The sequence below is a fragment of the Salvelinus fontinalis genome, chromosome 30 (genome assembly GCF_029448725.1).
Source record: "Salvelinus fontinalis isolate EN_2023a chromosome 30, ASM2944872v1, whole genome shotgun sequence".
NCBI lineage: Eukaryota > Metazoa > Chordata > Actinopteri > Salmoniformes > Salmonidae > Salvelinus > Salvelinus fontinalis.
The window spans coordinates 19,071,774-19,093,597 of record NC_074694.1 but is presented as its reverse complement, the minus strand read 5'-3'; the positions used below and the strand labels follow the sequence as shown (position 1 = coordinate 19,093,597).

At 44.9% G+C, this 21,824-nt stretch overlaps 1 protein-coding gene across 11 annotated transcripts in view; it reads right to left on the bottom strand.

Annotated features, from left to right (window-relative positions):
* Positions 1-21,824, bottom strand: part of LOC129828755 (neurexin-1a-like) — a 311,088-nt gene that overhangs the window by 77,477 nt on the left and 211,787 nt on the right. For 10 of the 11 annotated variants that reach the window (XM_055889943.1, XM_055889939.1, XM_055889944.1 and 7 more), the window contains 3 exons: positions 14,363-14,664; positions 12,587-12,610; positions 11,234-11,395 (listed from right to left, as the gene is read on the bottom strand). In XM_055889943.1, the coding sequence (XP_055745918.1) occupies positions 11,234-11,395; positions 12,587-12,610; positions 14,363-14,664 (488 nt within the window). The remainder of the gene's footprint in view (positions 1-11,233; positions 11,396-12,586; positions 12,611-14,362; positions 14,665-21,824) is intronic. The other variant, XM_055889942.1, reaches the window with a different exon arrangement.

Genomic DNA, 21,824 nt, shown 5'->3' with positions numbered 1-21,824 from the left:
AGACGGCGCTGGGCAGACAGATGGCTCAGACGGCGCTGGGCAGACAGATGGCTCAGACGGCGCTGGGCAGACAGATGGCTCAGACGGCGCTGGGCAGACAGATGGCTCAGACGGCGCTGGGCAGACAGATGGCTCAGACGGCGCTGGGCAGACAGATGGCTCAGACGGCGCTGGGCAGACAGATGGCTCAGACGGCGCTGGGCAGACAGATGGCTCAGACGGCGCTGGGCAGACAGATGGCTCAGACGGCGCTGGGCAGACAGATGGCTCAGACGGCGCTGGGCAGACAGATGGCTCAGACGGCGCTGGGCAGACAGATGGCTCAGACGGCGCTGGGCAGACAGATGGCTCAGACGGCGCTGGGCAGACAGATGGCTCAGACGGCGCTGGGCAGACAGATGGCTCAGACGGCGCTGGGCAGACAGATGGCTCAGACGGAGCTGGGCAGACGGGCCGTTCAGGCACCGCTGGGCAGACGGCAGACTCTGGCCGGCTGAGACGCACTATAGGCCTGGTGCGTGGTACCGGAACTGGAGGCACCGGGCCGTGGGCACGCACCTCAGAGCGAGTGCGGGGAACAGGAACTGGGCACACTGGACTCTCGTGGCGCACTCCAGGCCTGGTGCGTGGTACCGGAACTGGAGGCACCGGGCTGGAGACCCGCACCATAGGGAGAGTGCGTGGAAGAGGAACAGGGCTCTGGAGATGCACTGGAAGCCTGGTGCGTGGTGTAGGCACTGGTGGTACTGAGCTGGGGTGGGAAGGTGGCGCCGGATATACCGGACCGTGAAGGAGGACACGTGCTCTTGAGCACCGAGCCTCCCCAACCCTACCAGGTTGAATGGTCCCCGTAGCCCTGCCAGTGCGGCGAGGTGGAATAGCCCGCACTGGGCTATGCAGGCGAACCGGGGACACCACCTGTAAGGCTGGTGCCATGTACGCCGGCCCGAGGAGACGTACTGGAGACCAGATACGTTGGGCCGGCTTCATGGCACTCGGCTCGATGCCCAACCTAGCCCTCCCAGTGCGGCAAGGTGGAATAGCCCGCACTGGGCTAAGCACGCGTACTGGGGACACCGTGCGCTTTACCGCATAACACGGTGTCTGACCAGTACGACGCCCTCTTACTCCACGGCAAGCCCGGGGAGTTGGCTCAGGTATCCAACCCGGCTTCACCACACTCCCCTTTAGCCCCACCCCAAGAAATTTTTGGGTGAGCCTCTCAGGCTTCCAGCCGCTCTGCCTTGCTTTTGCCTCATAAAACCTCCTCTCCGCCTTTGCTGCCTCCAGCTCCGCTTTGGGGCGGCGACACTCCTCTGGTTCTGCCCAGGGTCCTTCTCCGTCCAGAATCTCCTCCCAAGTCCATTCCTCTTTTCCCCATTGCTGTAGTTCCTTCTCTCTCTCCTCAATCCGCTTGGTCCTGTTGTGGTGGGTGTTTCTGTAAAGGCAGTCAATGTTGTTCTCCTCCTCAAACGAGGAGGAGCATGGATAGGACCAAGATGCGGATTGAGGGAAATAAGCCATCTTTTAATGAAAACAGCAAAACAATACAAAACTACAAAACAACAAATGAGACTAACCTTCAACTGTCCTGTGAGGACACAGGAACAAACACCCACAAAACACCAGTGAAACCCTGGCTGCCTTTGTATGACTCTCAATTAGAGACAAACAATACACACCTGTCTCTAATTGAGAATCATACCAGGCCGAACACAAAACCCCACATAGAAATACAAACATAGACAAACCCACCCAACTCACGCCCTGACCAACTAAAATGAATACAAAACAAAGGAAAACAGGTCAGGAACGTGACAACTATTAACAGGTGTGCCTTGTTACAAGTTAATGTGTGTAATTTCTTTCCTTCTTACTGTAATATGTTTGAGCCAATCAGTTGTGTTGTGACAAGGTAGGTGTGGTATACAGAAGATAGACCTATTTGGTAAAATACCAAGTCCATATTATGGCTCGAACAGCTCCAAAAAAGCAAAATAATAAACACTATACTAGATTACACTACACTCAACTTAAACAAAGGGGTACAGTATACAGACATCTATCTGAATTGTCTGGATACCTTTTATATTTCTCACCTTCATGTCATCTTAAATCATTGTATCTCTTTCAAGAATCAAAAACAGTTTGAAGAGTGGGGCAGTGACATGAGGCAATATACACAGAACTGGATACAGATCATCTTATCCTTTCTAAGAAACGGTATCAATAAAAGCTTGATAAAAGGGCATTGAAAAATCTGTAACAGCGCCAGGTGCAATTTTCAAGCTGTGTTTAAAAATACGCCATGAAAATACACTCTTAGAAAAAAAGGTGCTAAGTAGAACCATTATAGGGTACTTCGGTTTGTCCCTATAGGGGAACCCTTTTTGGCTCTACCTAGAACCCTCTATGTAGGGTTCTTCATAGAACCCCGTGTATATGGTTTGACCTAGAACCCTCTATGACGGGTTCTACCAAGAACCATTTTATAATCTAAAGGTTCTTCCTAGAACCCCTCTATGTAGGGTTCTTCATAGAACCCCCTGTATATGGTTTGACCTAGAACACTCTATTAAGGGATCTAACAATAACCATTTTATCATCTAAACATTCTTCCTAGAACACACTATGAACGGTTCCACCAGCCTTACTAACCTTTAAAATGTAATTATTTGTGACAATACGCCCCATCAAATTAAGTATTTGGCTATTTCAGCCATGCAATCTCCATAGACAAACATTTGCAGTAGAATGGCCTTATTGAAGAGTTCAGTGACTTTCAACGTGGCACCGTCATAGGATTCCAATTTTACAAGTGGAAGTTGGCCAAATTTCTTCCCTGCTAGAGCTGTCCCTTTGTGTAGCATTAAATGTACACACAAAAACACACTTTAAAACATTATATTCTGAAATCACCCTGCAATAGATGATGCTTGGAAACATGATACAGTATATGGTTCGACTGTACAGTATGTAGAACCCTTCTTGCCTTCCAAAGGATTGTCAAAGAATCCTTTCTTCCAAAAAACTGTTCTTAGGAAGCTATAGAACCCTATCCCACTACAAAGAACCCTTTCAGAACTCTTTTTTTCTAAGAGTGTAGATGAAACCTATTTGGAAGGAAACAAAACCGATTTCACAATAATCTCTTCGCAGGAGTGTTAGAGAGGGTGGGAGGGGGGAGGGAGAGCGGGAGGGTGGGAGGTGGATGATATCTCTATAGAGGAGCTGAAGGGGTGAGAGAGAGAGAGAAAATAAAGGAGAATGGTACTGCACTAATTTGTCATCAGACTGGGGCCATGACATCTAGGCTATTACAGCACTGGTGTTTTGTCATCACAACAGAATAGTACAGCAGCAGCTAGAACTGGGACCTGCAGACATATTCTGAAACATGGCACATGAGATGGAGAGTGTGAATGTGTGACTGGTTGGTTGTGTGACTGTGTGTGTGCGCACTATGCCCAGGCACATGTCATCAATCAGAGTTGCTAAGGCAACTTGCTACTGCTTGATCACTGCTCATATGTCATATGTCATCATCCTGCAACCATTGCCTACAGATCAAGGCTCATATGTCATCTTCCTGCGACCATTGCCTACAGAACAGAGGTCATATGTCATCCTGGGACCACTGCCAACAGAACAGAGCTCACATGTCATCATCCTGGGACCACTGCCAACAGAACAGAGCTCACATGTCATCATCCTGGGACCAGTGCAAACAGAACAGAGCTCACATGTCATCATCCTGGGACCAGTGCAAACAGAACAGAGCTCACATGTCATCATCCTGGGACCAGTGCAAACAGAACAGAGCTCACATGTCATCATCCTGGGACCAGTGCAAACAGAAAAGAGCTCACATGTCATCATCCTGGGACCACTGCCTACAGAACAGAGCTCACATGTCATCATCCTGGGACCAGTGCCTACAGAACAGAGGTCATATGTCATCCTGGGACCACTGCCTACAGAACAGAGCTCACATGTCATCATCCTGGGACCAGTGCAAACAGAACAGAGCTCACATGTCATCATCCTGGGACCAGTGCCTACAGAACAGAGGTCATATGTCATCCTGGGACCACTGCCAACAGAACAGAGCTCACATGTCATCATCCTGGGACCAGTGCAAACAGAACAGAGCTCACATGTCATCATCCTCGGACCAGTGCCAACAGAACAGAGCGTACATGTCATCATCCTGGGACCACTGTCTACAGCATAGGGCTCATATTTCATGAACCTCAGACAACTGCTAACACACAGAGCAGAGCCAGGCTGAATTGACCTGAGTAGAGGCTTATGTTTACATGTTATCCAACAAACAAATCAAGATGCTGCAAAGAGGTTGTCACTCTGCTCAAAGGTCACAACATGGTACTATTGCCTACAGTAGGGCTATAACAAGACCTACCCACATGAAAAAGTACTATAGTGTATGCTATGCTAGGAATACTATAGTATTCACTGTAGTGTTTTTGTGGATTTGCGGAACGTAGTATTTGCTGTAGTGTACTGTAGTATTTACAGTTTACTATAGTATAAATGGGTCTTTCTATAAACTAGGGTAACAGTGAGTATGTCCAACGCTGGACAACTTGTTACAGCTGTTGATAAGTCATTGATAATAATCTGCAAATGTTTTTTATGTCATTGCATTAAGATATAAGGGGAAATCATAGCTATATTCAATAAAATTCACAAGTTGATTTAAAACCTATGTACCCTTTATCATGGTTGGTGTCTTGACGGATTTGTCCAAAATCTTGTGACATAAAACATAACATTTCTGTCCTTGCATTTATGGCAGTCTAAGTTGTCGTTTTATCATATATTAAACATGAATTAGTTAAATTAGACATTGAACTTGTAAACCCTGTAAGAATCCTGGATCTAGCTGTAGGACTGTTTTTTGTATAGAGATCTCAGAAAGAAATGCAGTGTAACATTTCTTGTATTCCTTATGTTACGGGGTGCAAACAATTTACATGGGCACACACAAATACAAAATGATGTACAGCATGCGAATGCAAAATTGAATGCTTCTAACCGAAAGAGTCCCCTTACCTTGATACTTAATACCTAAATCGAAACTGTCATTAACGTGGTTCTTCAATAACTTTGCATAATACTTGTTGGATGCGCATTTGCTGTCCAGCTGATTAGTTACGCCGTGATATTTTCACACATCATCATCCAGGAAGGAATTTTCTGAAGGACAGTCAAGTGGCGGACAGCATTTGTGATAGCACACGCAATACAACAACGGCCCAAGTGCTAGGAAAAAGGTGTTCGCGAGGAATGTCCAGAATATTTTGGTGTCTTATTCGTTATGCCGGCGAAGCGAGTTGTGCCTGGATGTTGGATCTAATATCCTTAGCGAATTGAATCGTTAGATTTAAAAGAGAAAGCATCAAGGTAATGAATTCATGTTTCATATGTTGTCGTGGACACAGTCAACTGTTCACAAGTGTATAGGACAGAAGCAACACCTAACGCTATTCCTATTAATTATTCTGGATATAATGACAAATAATGACATAGCCTAGTGGGCTTATTCACACTATGATCTGGTAATGATATAACATGACTAATACATTTTGTTTACCATGTTACACCTGCCATTTTAATGAACACAAGGGGCTTGAAGTAGCCTTCTTGGATTTGGAGCTCAGAAATGCAAGTACTGGAATAGGCCTACCTTGAAAATCAGACATTTCCTCAATTTGATGCTTGAAAGGTCCTTGTAATTATTGTAACCAATGTATAAGTTCTCCTGCTCCCTTATACTTATCTGTGATTTAGTTTTTGTGAGAAACGTGGCCACCTTCAATTGTTTCCCGCTGATTCAATTGAAGGGTGTTGTGCTACTCTGTTGAAGTATAACCATGTGTGGTTATTATGAGGACAACAACATCTAATGCTGCCTTCAACTTGGCTTTCCATACAAATCCTTCCATTAAAAAAGGAACCTGGTGCTTGGTCACTTTCTCATTATAAAAACAGTGATGGTGAGATTCAAATAGTGAGATTAATGCTGCTGCTATTCCTGGCTTTATTATGTGTGCCTGCGTCAGCCACATAGGCTACAGAAAAATCTCCATGCATCCAATTTATTTGTCAGACAATATTCTCACATATTTTAGAATGTAATAATAATTATAATATCAATGCATTGGCACTGCCCAAGAAATCATTATTGTTGTAGTGGTAATGGCCTACTTTTTGGACACTTTTTGCATGCTTTTGGTGGGAAGGGTTCTATATTAGGCCCTACATCTACAATTATATAAACTATACAATTGTATAACATTGATGTCCTTGAAAATTACAATTAAGTGCTTGAAAAAGTCCCTGAAAGTCCATGAATTTGACTTGTCAATATCTATATGAACCCTGATTAAAGGATGTATAATCCTAGTCCTATGTTGTTGTATAGCTGGAGTTATGAGACAATTTGCATATATTCACTTTTATTCCTCTAAGTACACAGGCAGAACTGCATGAAAATCCTTTTTATTTCTGTTTCAAATCATTTTGATATGTTGATCCCAATGTCACACATTGGTGCCATTATTTATAGAAATACCCAAATACTGTAGAAAAAAAGAGTAGTATATACTATAGTAATTACTGTAGTATGCTGTAGTATTTACTGCAGTTTTTTTGTGGACTGTAGTATTTACTGTAGTATTTACTGTAGTGTTTTTTCACATTGTAGTATGGTATACAGCAGCATTTACTGTAGTGTTTTTGGGGACATTACTGTAATATTTACAAGCATATATATATATATATATATATATATATATATATATATATATATATATATTTTTTTTTTTTTTTTACATAGAAGTGGGGAGATTTCTCCTTGAAGAAATCTACTGAAGAAATACAAAAACAGCTCATTTTCCATACCATGTAGGTCGGTAGGTAGGTAGGACTGGTTTCTGAACAGAGTCAAGAGGTTCTGCTTTCTCTATAACTTGCAGAGAATGGGCATGGGCAAGGTATATGCAAATTAAATACTGCAGTATTTACTATAGCTTACAAATGTCGTGTTTTTGCGGACTGTAGTGTTTTTGCTGACATTTCTGTAGTATTTACTACAGTGTTTTTTGTGTGGATAACGCTGTAGTATTTACTATAATATTCTACAGTACACTACAAAATGATATAGTAAGTACTACCCATTATGGGGCGGCAAGTAGCCTAGTGGTTAGAGCGTGGTACTAGTAACCAAGATCGAATCCCGAGCTGACAAGGTAAAAATCTGTCGTTCTGCCCCTGAACAACGCAGTTAACCCACTGTTCCTATGCTATTATAGTTAAATAAATAAATGATCAAGGGATACTACAGAGCATAGTATCCTACAAGCTGTAGTATTTTTTTAACACCATAGAAATATAATCTGTGCGTCTCCAGAATTAGAAATAGAGTTGTACTTCCATTGTCACTGTGCTCACAGCTGATACCACCTGGCACACATGGGACTATACTACATACTATACTATAATAAGGCCTGTTAGTTATGTTCAACTCCAGACTTTGTATGTGCCAGTTTAACTTAAACTAAACTGGCACATACACTGTACATAGATACAGGCCTGGTATAAGGCCTGGTAACAAGGAGGACTGAAGAATTAGGATGTGAGTTGATGTAACCCCACATCAATACACTTCTTTCATTTCTGCCAGACATATGTTATAAATACACACACAGTGCTTTCTGCCAGCGCCCCATTAGATGGCTTTAGGAAGAAAGGACTGGGATAAATGGGGACCCTCTCTGACTCTCTTCCACTGGGACACTTCATAGCAACTACAGGCCTTATTCATCATTGCCAACTGCCAACCCACTCCAGCCTTGATCGCAGCGCCAGAAATCCACAGAAGGTAGGATTTCTGTGGACATTTTGGCATGGAGGTGTATGAGAGTTGAATTTGGTAAACCAACAAAGTCATTGCTAATGAACTAGGTGAAGATGATTTGATCTAATAGAGGTTCCATGATGATTAGTTTATGGACGCAAGTGGCATTTCGGCAACTTTTCATAGAGATTGATAGACGACTCCTAATGTATATAACTATTTTAGCATAGAGGGCAGCTACCGCTCAGCCCAGTCAAAGCTCTTCTCTATCCCAGCACTCCAATTCCCTGAACAAGTCAGGACAGAGGAGTCCCTGCCCATATTCCGAAAATGTTTGAAACTCTACCTTTTTGAAGAGTATCTTAAACAACTCTCACAACGCTCCCGACGCGCCCCATTCCATTGTTAGAGCTGTCACTTGACTCTCTTGTCAATATAATAGACAATCTTGAGGGATGGCACCACAACATTGCTGATAAATGCCTTGATCTAACCCCAGAAAACCCCAAAAGACAGGAGGATTTCTGTGCCCCCATCTGGCGTGCTGGACTGACAGGACTAGGTGTGCAGTTAAAATCGCACCCTTTTACCTATTCCCTTCTCTCGTCAAAAGTAATGCATTATATAGGGAATAGAGTGCCATTTGGGAAACAGCCTATCAGACTGGAAGGAGGGTACCACCGACACAGGCCTAGATGGCTCTCTTTGTCTTCTCAGTAGCTCTATTGCTGCGTCCCAAATGGCACCATATTCCCTATATCGTGTCTTACTTTTGATCAGAACCCTATGGGAATAGGGTACCATTTGGGATGCGCCTCCATGTATCACCTCAGAGGCACTCCTCTAACGAAGACATGCATGCCCCTTAACGAGCTCTAGCTCCTAACGAGCTCCTAGCGCTAACGAGGTAGTGACGGAGCGTGGACATGTGGTCTACACCCTGACTGCTTATTAAGACTGTCGCCTCAGAACTTATCTGTTAGGTTCTGTGAGGACGAGATGCTCGGTTGGAGGTGAAGAGAGAAGTAGGTAAGAAATGTAGGGGGAGCAGAAGGGGAGAAATGTAGGACACCACACAAGGAACAGGAGGAGAGAGAGAGAGAGAGAGAGGAGAGGAGAGAGAGAGAGAGAGGAGAGAGAGAGAGAGAGAGAGGAGAGAGGGAGAGAGAGAGAGAGAGGAGAGAGAGAGAGAGAGAGAGAGAGAGGAGAGAGAGAGAGAGGAGAGAGAGGAGAGAGAGAGAGAGAGAGAGGAGAGAGAAGAGAGAGAGAGAGAGAGAGAGAGAGAGGAGAGAGAGAGAGAGAGAGAGAGAGAGAGAGAGAGAGAGAGAGAGAGAGAGAGAGAGAGAGAGAGAGAGAGAGAGAGAGTGAGAGGAGTGGGAGAGAGAGAGAGAGAGAGAGAGAGAGAGAAGAAGGAGAGAGAGAGAGAGAGAGAGAGAATACTTTTTTTGAAATTATAAGATACATGAAGGGAACCTTTTATTGCACTTCTTGGAAGATTTACTTGGTGTCTGCTGATGTTACAATGCATTTTTTGGGTCAGCATCCCCATTAAGTACCCACTGTAATATTTTGCAGAACATAACAGAATGGGAACATGGAAACACCTCCCTTTACCAGCGTGTTCCAGCATGTAGGACTACTGAATACCTTCTATTTGCTCTATATAATATATATATCATATAATATTATTGCGAAGCATCTTTTGAAACTACAGAGAACAATTGGATCTTGAATAGTCTGATCCTGATATGACAGGAACGTCTTTCTCAGCGTCTCTCTCTTTTGATTGTAGTGCATAAGTACAGTATACCATTTGTGTTCAGCAAAAGATTTTGTATCCAATTTAAAACCCCTGCTTTAGGTTCTGCAAACAGAATTGTCTTGGCAGGAGACCCCCCTCTGAGGTATGACAGTGAGGTGTACGGAATGTTGGAACGGATTGGGAACTGATTTAGACCTCTGACTTAGAACTTAATGGTTCCGCAAACAGAAGTCTCCTAGCCTCCTAAACTCTTAGCAGGATATTTCCTCTCCACCCCCTGAGGTATGTCAGTAAAGGCTATGGAGTGTTGAGTGCTGGGCTTTGTCCCAAATGGCACTCAATTCCATTTATAGTACACTCTGGTCATGAACTATTTAGGAAATAGGGTGCCATTTTGGGACGCATCCCTGGAACTGGTCATGGAAATTCACCTGGCAGAGCTGCATGAAACCTGGGGAGACTCCCACACAGAGGAGAAGGGGCTCTGGTGGGGTACAGTGGGGTGTGTGTTCGTGTGTGTGTGTGTGGGGGGGGTCAGGATTAGGAGAACGAGTGTTTGTTTAAAGGGTCACTCCAGGATTTTGGCAATAAGGCCCGTTATCTACTTCCCTAGAGTCAGATGAACTTCTGGATACCATTTGTACAGTATGTCTTTGTGTTCAGTGTTGGAGGTAGTTTTGCGAGCCAATGCTAATTAGAGTTAGCGCAGTGACTGAAAGTCTATGAGTATCTACTAGCATGCAACAGTCCCTTAGAGATGATTAAAATAAAGAAAAGTGTGTCTGGAAGAGCAAGGGCCTGTTCAGTACTCCTTGCGTGTACCCAGTGATGTACTGTACACCCCACACTCCCTTCCCTGAGAATAGTGCACAGTGTTTGATGTGATGCCCACTCCCTAACCTGAGAGTATTGCACAGCGTTTGATGTGATGCCCACTCCCTAACCTGAGAATAGTGCACAGTGTTTGATGTGATGCCCACTCCCTAACCTGAGAGTATTGCACAGTGTTTGATGTGATGCCCACTCCCTAACCTGAGAGTATTGCACAGTGTTTGATGTGATGCCCACTCCCTAACCTGAGAGTATTGCACAGTGTTTGATATGATGCCCACTCCCTAACCTGAGAATAAGCACAGTGTTTGATATGATGCCCACTCCCTAACCTGAGAGTATTGCACAGTGTTTGATATGATGCCCACTCCCTAACCTGAGAGTATTGCACAGTGTTTGATATGATGCCCACTCCCTAACCTGAGAATAAGCACAGTGTTTGATATGATGCCCACTCCCTAACCTGAGAGTATTGCACAGTGTTTGATATGATGCCCACTCCCTACCCTGAGAATAGTGCACAGCGTTTGATATGATGCCCACTCCCTAACCTGAGAGTATTGCACAGTGTTTGATATGATGCCCACTCCCTAACCTGAGAGTATTGCACAGTGTTTGATATGATGCCCACTCCCTAACCTGAGAATAAGCACAGTGTTTGATATGATGCCCACTCCCTAACCTGAGAGTAGTGCACAGTGTTTGATATGATGCCCACTCCTCTACCCTGAGAGTAAGCACAGCGTGTTGGTGTTTACCTCTTTCAGACAACCCATAAAGTTGTTGCTAACAGGTGATCCAGGCAGGTCAGCCGTGCTAGGACTCCCGCCAACATAGAAAAAGTCGTCGGAGCCTAGCATGGTGTAGTCTTCTTGAGTATACCCTGTGGTGGTCAGTATCCCATCCACGGATATAGTTACCTAGACAACAAAGCACAGGGAAAGGACACGCTATTCTCAGATAGCCTATCAGAGCTCTCAGTCCAGCGGCTTTCTGCCTCTGATATATAGTCTCTGAGTCTGTGATAGTATTGTTTTTCCTCTATAGATTTTTGGTAAAGATTATAGAAACCCATTTTCATGTCTGTTTTTTATTTTTTTCTTGTTTTTTTGTTTATTTTGTCCAGTTTAGGATTAGTAGTTTGAGATGTAGACTGCTAGCCCCCCAAGGAATTGATAAAGCTAGTTAGCTAGGAAGTTAGTTAGTTGCCCCAGACTAAGTGTGTTAGTAAGTTAGCCCCTACTGCAACTCAAAAGGAATTTCAGCAGACACAAAAATGGTGTTAGTAGAATGTTATCTAGGTTAGTTTCGCTAGGGTTACATATTAGTAAAAGTTAATAAGCAGTTTGTTTTCTAATAAAAAGAAAATAAAAGAACAGCGTGCGAGTGGGTTAGATATAGAAAGCAGCAAGCGAGTAGAAGCCACAACCACAGGTTTAGCGTTTAGCGTAATACACAAAAATTAGTTTTTTTCAGAAAGACAAAAGTAAGGTGTTTTTGTCTTTTCCTTTTGCATGTGAGCACACAAAAAGAAATGTTCCCCAAGATAGTGTTAGTTAATAGGTTAAGGAAAAATTGTTTTGGTCCGACACTTTGCGCTTGTGTCGGATGTATGCAGAAGCACAGGATTGGTGGATCGTGCAAAAAAAATTAAAAGCACCAATGACAACGACAGCTGGACTAGACGAGTGGTCGGGAAGTGTGAGCATGTGCAGCGTACAGCGCAGCATTCAGAATGCATGCCATGCAGAGTGAATGGGAAATAGAACACTGGCTGAGCCAATGAGCATCAGGCCAGCCAGGCAGGAGTCAGACATGGGTCCTCCTTTGTTAACCACTGCTTGATGCAAAAGGCTCGAAACGATGCTCCTAAAAACGTGATTGGACAGGAGACAGGAAGTAAAAATAACAGGAAGTGGTGAAAACCAACCAACGGATGAAAATATAGTAAAAATAAAAAGGTCAAAACGTAAGCAGAAAGAGTACCAACCGCAGTTCCCCTTTTTTTGTTAATGACGTCTACAGTAAGAAAAGATAGAAAAGAAACACACGGCAAACCCAAACTAAGAAACAATTAGAATGATATCTACCGAACAATGTAGTTTGTTTACCATAGCGTGTCCAATGCCTGAGTGCTTTGTGGAAAAGGGGGGAGAAAGGAAATTAAAAACTGTGAACAGAATAACGATAGTTACTCAAAAAAGAGATGATGGTTAACTACCAAAAGTTAGTACATTACTGAGTTTGTTGTTGTTGTTGTTAATAAACATTAAAAAAAGAGATTGGTTAGTAGTATGACACATTCCATGAATGACATGTTAGTTGTTGTTTTTCAAAGCATGTTAGTAACATAGAGTAAAAAAGGGCAAAATAAGTAATTTTTACAAGATAAAAAGCAGACTAAGAAAGACTAGCGAAAATGCCTCCACAAGTGGAAGTGAGCTAGCCAGCGTTGGATCGATTGGTGACTCCCTAGACCGGACTCGTAGACCGGACTGCCTGGGTAGGCATCAACAACCCCAACCCCCACCCCTCTGACACGGTATGATTGACAGACATCAAATGGTTCATAAGAGAGAATGCCTAAAGCGCATCAGTTGACCCTCTTTAACGAAAGTCTTTCAGATCTTTGGGTTCATTTGATACATTCTTTCATTATTAGGACCAGTTTAGGACCATGTTCATGATTTTCAAGACCCGTTACAGACCAAGATTCCGACCGATCCCATCCGTTGGGACGTCGGTGGTCAGGAACTCATCTTACATTACTTTACCTCCATTATGGTCTTATTGATGGACTTTAGGATCACTTTACTGTAATGAAACAAAGCAAAGACCCTGACACAGAATGAGAACGAGAATGGAGATTGGATTCCCCCATTGAGCATGCACTTTCATTATGCATTCTTAATGTTTTCACAAATAAATAACATTTTAACATTACTGAAATCATCTTAATATTTATATATATATTTTTTTTTTACTTTTTGTCAGTGTGGCGTTTCAAAACAAACAATCCACTACTATCTGAGCAGGAACACATCTAGAGAGAGCTAGTGTGTTGGTAGAATGCCGTACGAGAGATCCTCAATAAAACCAGTATATTCAACACTTCCAACTATATGTCATAAAGCAAACTGTGTTGCGTGTAAACTGTGTTGCTTTTATTTTTCTTAATTTAGCGTTTTCTCAATTTTTGGGGGGTGTAACAGTTGAGCATGTGTTGAGCAGCCAAAGACCCAGAGGTCAACAACAAAAAGGCTGATCCTCTAAAAGTAAATATATTATGTTCATTGTGGTCACAACTACAGTATAGAGGAATGGATGACTCAGATATCAGCAACTCTGAACAAAGTGGTACATCCCTGGGGCAAAGCTTCCTGCCATCCAGGACCTCTATACCAGGCGGTGTCAGAGGAAGTCCCTAAAAAAATTGTCAAAGACTCCAGCCACTGTAGTCAGAGACTGTTCACTCTGCTACAGCACGGCAAGCGGTACCGGAGCACCAAGTCTAGGACCAAGAGGCTTCTAAACAGCTTCTACCCTCAAGCCATAAGACTCCTGAACATCTAGTCACATGGCTACCCAGACTATTTGCATTGCCCCCATGTTTTTCATATGGTCTTTCCTCTATTGATGCCTCTGATATTCCATTATCATTATTTTTATTTGAAAAACTATCACTGGTCTAGATATGTCCCTGCTCAAATGCAGCACCGCATTCTTCATGTCTTACTACAGATCAAATCATTATTACGATCAATCGAAATACTTATTACAAAATGGGTCAAATTTATTTGATTGTAATAATCAAATTCAATCAAATTGGGCTCATCTAAATTTGTTTACTACTAATTCTCCATCGCAGTCACCCATTTTACTGTTACCTGACGTAGATTCCTTGTAACTTTGACATCATGCCAATCATTGTCATTGAATTTCCCATTGACAGGCTCCACCAGAGCTTCAAAGGCCCCAGACCCCAAATTAATGACCAGCGATACAGCTCCGTTTTTCAGGGCCAGGTTGACGTAGTCTGCAGACTTCCCCGTGTGAAGCATCAGACCGTTCCTCTGTAACGTCTTGAAGGACAGGGTGATCTCGTCGCTGCTGCTCTGGATCGGGTTCAAGGACAGGTCGTAGCAGAAGAACTCGGATCCCTTGAAGGTCGCCACGTAGTCTTCCTTTCCTATAAGAGGACACAAAGATAAAGAAGGATTAAGTTTTACATAGAGGAAGGGAGGGAAGAAGAGCAACTCCTACATTCCATATTGCTCGGCCTGCTTAGCTGTCCACCTAGCTGTTCAGAAGGTATAGGAAGATTTCAAAAAGGTTAGGTTATAACAGTTCACATTCAGTTTGGACTCGACTTGGGGTGATAAGATGGGATGATATGGACATTTACAAAGACTGCTCTCCTAAGGACTGGTTGTCCTGTACAGTACTTAACTGTGTACTTATATTCGATCCTCCAATGGGCTGCATTACTGAAAACCATGAAAAACCTTGTGACCTGGTACCCATGGTGCCCCAAAAATCAACATGAAGCCTTGTCTCAAAGCCTTACCTGTATCTCAGGTAGTGAGGACAAGGTAGTGTGGACAAGAAAGTGTACCAAGTTCAAGTTCACTGCGCATTTGGATTTTTTATGAATTTGCTGGAATTGTTTTACGTTCCTCAAACTCAAACATGATTAAACCAATCTGAAGGCAAGGATTATGTTACCAGAACCAATGGTTTGGTTTATGCTTCACACGTTGAAGAGGAAACCCTTCTAATGGTACATCATAGTACAATACAATATTCTCCAATGACACATCATAGTACAATACAATATTCTCCAATGATACATCATAGTACAATATAATATTCTCCAATGATACATCATTGTACAATACAAATATGCTCCAATGATACATCATAGTACAATACAAATATGTACCATTGCTGCTCAAATGTAAAACCTGAAAACCCCATAATTCCATTGGTAAAAAAGCCTTAATTGTTTACATTATCTGGCTCTACTGTGTTTGTGAATGGAAATTTAAGTAATTGTATAATGGAGGAGTATGTTTTCAGGGTATTACATTGTATTTATCCAGTCTTCTCTCTATTCATTAGCCTGAGTACAATTACACTTACTACAGAATGAGATGGGAGAGGGAGGGAGAGAGAAAGAGAGACAGAGACAGAGAGAAAATAGAGAGGGGGGTAGAAGAGACAGAGAGAGATATTTCTGTTCTTTGTCGGATTCACCAAAGCTCCATAAAATCAGTCCAATTAATTTAGCTGCTACTCATTTTCAAGCCAATAAACCCATTTGAAAGCTGGCGGTTCACGGTTATGTTTTAGCCATTTAGCCATTAACATTACATTCTCAGAGACAAGAGATGAACTAAAAGAAGCCCCCATCCTTAGTGGACCCAAGGAAGAACCTTAGTTGTTGCCAAGGTGTCAGCTAATGGGGATCCAAATAAAGTATAGTGCTCAACTCTTTGAAGGGGCAGTATTTGGGATAGCAAGCGTCAGGCAGGAGAGGGACAATGGTAGGTCAACCAATAAACAAGCTGTTTAAGAAGTGATCTGGGACCAGATAACAAGCTATTAAAATAACCATCCGACAATAAACCAACCACAACACAAATGAACCACAGTATTTATATACATATTACACACATAAACTATATATACATAAGTATGTGGACACCCCTTTCAAATTATTGGATTCTATTACTTCAGCCACACCCGTTGTTAACAGATGTATAAAATCGAGCACACAGCCATGCAATCTCCATAGACAAACATTGACAGAAGAATGGCCTTACAGAAGAGCTTAGTGACTTTCAATGTGGCACCGTCATAGGATTCCACCATTCCAACAAGTCAGTTTGTAAAATTTCTTCCCTGCTAGAGCTGCCCCGGTCAACTGTAAGTGCTGTAATTGTGAAGTGGAAACGTCTAGGAACAACAAAGGCTCAGCAACAAAGTGGTAGGCCACACTAGTTCACAGAACGGGACTGCCAAGTGCTGAAGCACATATCGCATAAAAATCTTCTGTCCTCGGTTGCAACACTCACTACCGAGTTCCAAACTGCCTCTGGAAGCAACATCAGCAGAAGAACTCTTCGTCTGGAGCTTCATGAAATGGGTTTCCATGGCCGAGCAGTCGCACATAAGCCTAACATCACCATGCGCAATGCCAAGTGTTGGCTGGTGTGTAATGTAATGAAATGTAAAGCTCGGACTCCGGAGTAGTAGAAATGTGTTCTGTGGAGTGATTACGCTTCACCATTTGGCAGTCTGAAGGACAAATCTGGGTTTTGCAGATGCCAGGAGAACTCTACCCGAATGCATAGCGCCTACTGTAAAGTTTGGTGGAGGAGGAATAATGGTCTGGAGCTGGTTTTCATGGTTCGGGCTAGGCCCCTTAGATCCAGGGAGGGAAATCTTAACGACACAGCATACAATGACAATCTAGATAATTCTGTGCTTCCAAGTTTGTAGCAACAGTTTGGGGAAGGCCAATTTCTGTTTCAGGATGAAAATGCCCCCATGCACAAGATGAGGCCCATACAGAAGTGTTTTGTCAAGATCCGTGTTGAAGAACATGACTGGCCTGCACAGAGCCCTGACTTCAACCCCACTGAAGACCTTTGGGATGAATTGGAACGCCGACTGCGAGCCAGGTCTAATCGGCCTAATGTCTAATCAGTGCCGATCTCACTAATGCTCTTGTGGCTGAATGGAAACAAGTCCCCGCAGCAATGTTCCAACATCTAGTGGAAAGTCTTCCCAGAAGAGTGGACGCTGTTATAGCAGCAAAGGGGGGACCAACTCAATATTGATGTCCATGATTTTGGAATGAGACGTTTGACAAGCAGGTGTCCACATACTTTTGGTCATGTAGTGTATTTTACACAGGTGCCCGCACACAAATACATAGGCTACAGACAGACAGACACACTCACCCGCACACCCGCTCACCTGCCCGCACATAAAGTGTCTCTCCGGAGCAATTTGTCAGGTTTTCAATCCCTCTTTAAAGGTACTATATTACTATATTATACGGCACCTCTGAGAACACTGCAAGTGGCCGTAATTCAGCCTGACTGGATCACCTCTCCTCTGCTCTCTCTTTAAGCCTCTCTCTACCCCTGAGCCTCCATCCTCCATCAGTATGAGTGAGTGACAGTAGTCCTCCCCACACTCACCCACCTGCATAGACACGCACGCACGCACGCACGCACGCACGCACGCACGCACGCACGCACACACACACACACGCACACACACACACACACACACACACACACACACACACACACACACACACACACACACACACACACACACACACACACACACATCCTTCTCCCCCTGTCAGTCCTGGACAACTTATCAGCCCCATCACTCCATGACCATTCATCTCCCCCCTCTCTCGCTCTCTCCTCATGCATTCCTCCCTCTGCTGCCTTTGGCTCAGACCTAACGATCAATACTGCTAAGCAGTGTGCTGTGATCTGAAGCACTGTGACTGTGACTGTGACTGTGACTGTGACTGCGTGCGTGTGCGAACACGTAATGTGAGGCCTACGTGTTCAGAGTGAGGTACAGTACAGCAAGGAGACCAGTTGAGGTCAAGCATTTGAAGGCACGCGAGTGCATGTGTTAAACAACATTCCTTACCCTGTGTGACATTACATTGTTGCTGCAGATCGGTTTGTGGAAATAAAGCTTCTTTCTTACAATCCTACTTCATTCTTCACAATAGAATGACATTGGAGTTAAGATGGTTGACCCGGAGAAGATCTTTCAACAGTTGAGTTCAAGGGAGTCATTTCTCTGAAACACACCCATTGTCATTTAGGCACCTCTGCATCTACAGTCACACAGCAAACTCCTCTGGAACCGGTTATTTCGGCATTTACAGTACCTGTACAATACCCTGTGGTGCCCTCTGATCACTGTCACAGTCACACACCAATTAACGTTTCTATTGACTGCTGACTTCCTCCACCCCTCCATCCATACTTTACCTACCTACCCTTACATCCATACTTTACCTACCCACCCCTCCATCCATACTTTACCTACCTACCCTTACATCCATACTTTACCTACCCACCCCTCCATCCATACTTTACCTACCCACCCCTCTGTCCATACTTTACCTACCCACCCCTCCGTCCATACTTTACCTACCCACCCCTCCGTCCATACTTTACCTACCCACCCCTCCATCCATACTTTACCTACCCACCCCGCCATCCATACTTTACCTACCCACCCCTCCATCCTTACTCAACCAACCCCCCCCCTCCATCCATACTTTACCTACCCCCCCTCCATCCATACTTTACCTACCCACCCCTCCATCCATACTTTACCTACCCACCCCTCCATCCATACTTTACCTACCCACCCCTCCATCCATACTTTACCTACCCACCCCTCCGTCCATAATTTACCTACCCACCCCTCCGTCCATAATTTACCTACCCACCCCTCCATCCATACTTTACCTACCCACCCCTCCATCCATACTTTACCTACCCACCCCCCCATCCATACTTTACCTACACACCCATCCATTCATCCTTTACCTACCCACCCCTCTGTCCATACTTTACCTACCCACCCCCCCATCCATACTTTACCTACCCACCCCTCCATCCTTACTTTACCTACCCACCCCTCTGTCCATACTTAACCTACCCAACCCTCCATCCATACTTAACCTACCCACCCCTCCATCCATACTTAACCTACCCACCCCTCCATCCATACTTTACCTACCCACCCCTCCATCCTTACTTTACCTACCCACCCCTCTGTCCATACTTAACCTACCCACCCCTCCATCCATACTTAACCTACCCACCCCTCCATCCATACTTAACCTACCCACCCCTCCATCCATACTTAACCTACCCACCCCTCCATCCATACTTTACTTACCCACCCCTCCATCCATACTTTACCTACCCACCCCCCCATCCATACTTTACCTACCCACCCCTCCATCCATACTTTACTTACCCACCCCTCCATCCATACTTTACCTACCCACCCCCCCATCCATACTTTACCTACACACCCATCCATTCATCCTTTACCTACCCACCCCTCTGTCCATACTTTACCTACCCACTCCTCCATACATACTTTACCTACCCACCCCTCTGTCCATACTTTACCTACCCACCCCCCAATCCATACTTTACCTACCCACCCCTCTGTCCATACTTTACCTACCCACTCCTCCATACATACTTTACCTACCCACCCCTCTGTCCATACTTTACCTACCCACCCCCCAATCCATACTTTACCTACCCACCCCTCCATCCATACTTTACCTACCCACCCCTCCATCCATACTTTACCTACCCACCCCTCCATCCAAACTTTACCTACCCCCCCTCCATCCATACTTTACCTACCCACCCCTCCATCCATACTCAACCTACCCCCCCCTCCATCCATACTTTACCTACCCACCCCTCCATCCAAACTTTACCTACCCCCCCTCCATCCATACTTTACCTACCCACCCCTCCATCCAAACTTTACCTACCCCCCCCTCCATCCATACTTTACCTACCCACCCCTCCATCCATACTCAACCTACCCCCCCCTCCATCCATACTTTACCTACCCACCCCTCCATCACCTACCCACCCCTCCATCCATACTTTACCTACCCACCCCTCCATCCATACATTACCTACCCACCCCTCCATCCACACATTACCTACCCACCCCTCCATCCATACTTTACCTACCCACCCCTCCATCCATACTTTACCTACCCACCCCTCCATCCATACTTTACCTACCCACCCCTCCATCCATACTTTACCTACCCACCCCTCCATCCAAACTTTACCTACCCCCCCCTCCATCCATACTTTACCTACCCACCCCTCCATCCATACTCAACCTACCCCCCCCTCCATCCATACTTTACCTACCCACCCCTCCAGCACCTACCCACCCCTCCATCCATACTTTACTTACCCACCCCTCCACCCATACTTTACCTACCCACCCCTCCATCCATACTTTACTTACCCACCCCTCTGTCCATACTTTACCTACCCACCCCTCCATCCATACTTTACCTACCCACCCCTCCATCCATACTTTACCTACCCACCCCTCCATCCATACTTTACCTACCCACCCCTCCATCCATACTTTACCTACCCACCCCTCCATCCATACTTTACCTACCCACCCCTCCATCCATACTTTACCTACCCACCCCTCCATCCATACTTTACCTACCCACCCCTCCATCCATACTTTACCTACCCACCCCTCTGTCCATACTTTACCTACCCACCCCCCCATCCATACTCAACCTACCCACCTCTCCATCCAAACTTTACTTACCCACCCCTCCATCCATACTTAACCTACCCACCCCTCCATCCATACTTTACCTACCCACCCCTCCATCCATACTCAACCTACCCCCCCTCCATCCATACTTTACCTACCCACCCCTCCATCACCTACCCACCCCTCCATCCATACTTTACCTACCCACCCCTCCATCCATACATTACCTACCCACCCCTCCATCCACACATTACCTACCCACCCCTCCATCCATACTTTACCTACCCACCCCTCCATCCATACTTTACCTACCCACCCCTCCATCCTTACTCAACCTACCACCCCCTCCATCCATACTTTACCTACCCACCCCTCCATCACCTACCCACCCCTCCATCCATACTTTACCTACCCACCCCTCCATCCATACATTACCTACCCACCCCTCCATCCACACATTACCTACCCACCCCTCCATCCATACTTTACCTACCCACCCCTCCATCCATACTTTACCTACCCACCCCTCCATCCTTACTCAACCTACCACCCCCTCCATCCATACTTTACCTACCCACCCCTCCATCCATACTTTACCTACCCACCCCGCCATCCATACTTTACCTACCCACCCCTCCATCCTTACTCAACCAACCCCCCCCTCCATCCATACTTTACCTACCCACCCCTCCATCCTTACTTTACCTACCCCCCCTCCATCCATACTTTACCTACCCCCCCTCCATCCATACTTTACCTACCCACCCCTCCATCACCTACCCACCCCTCCATCCATACTTTACCTACCCACCCCTCCATCCATACATTACCTACCCACCCCTCCATCCACACATTACCTACCCACCCCTCCATCCATACTTTACCTACCCACCCCTCCATCCATACTTTACCTACCCACCCCTCCATCCATACTTTACCTACCCACCCCTCCATCCATACTTTACCTACCCACCCCTCCATCCAAACTTTACCTACCCACCC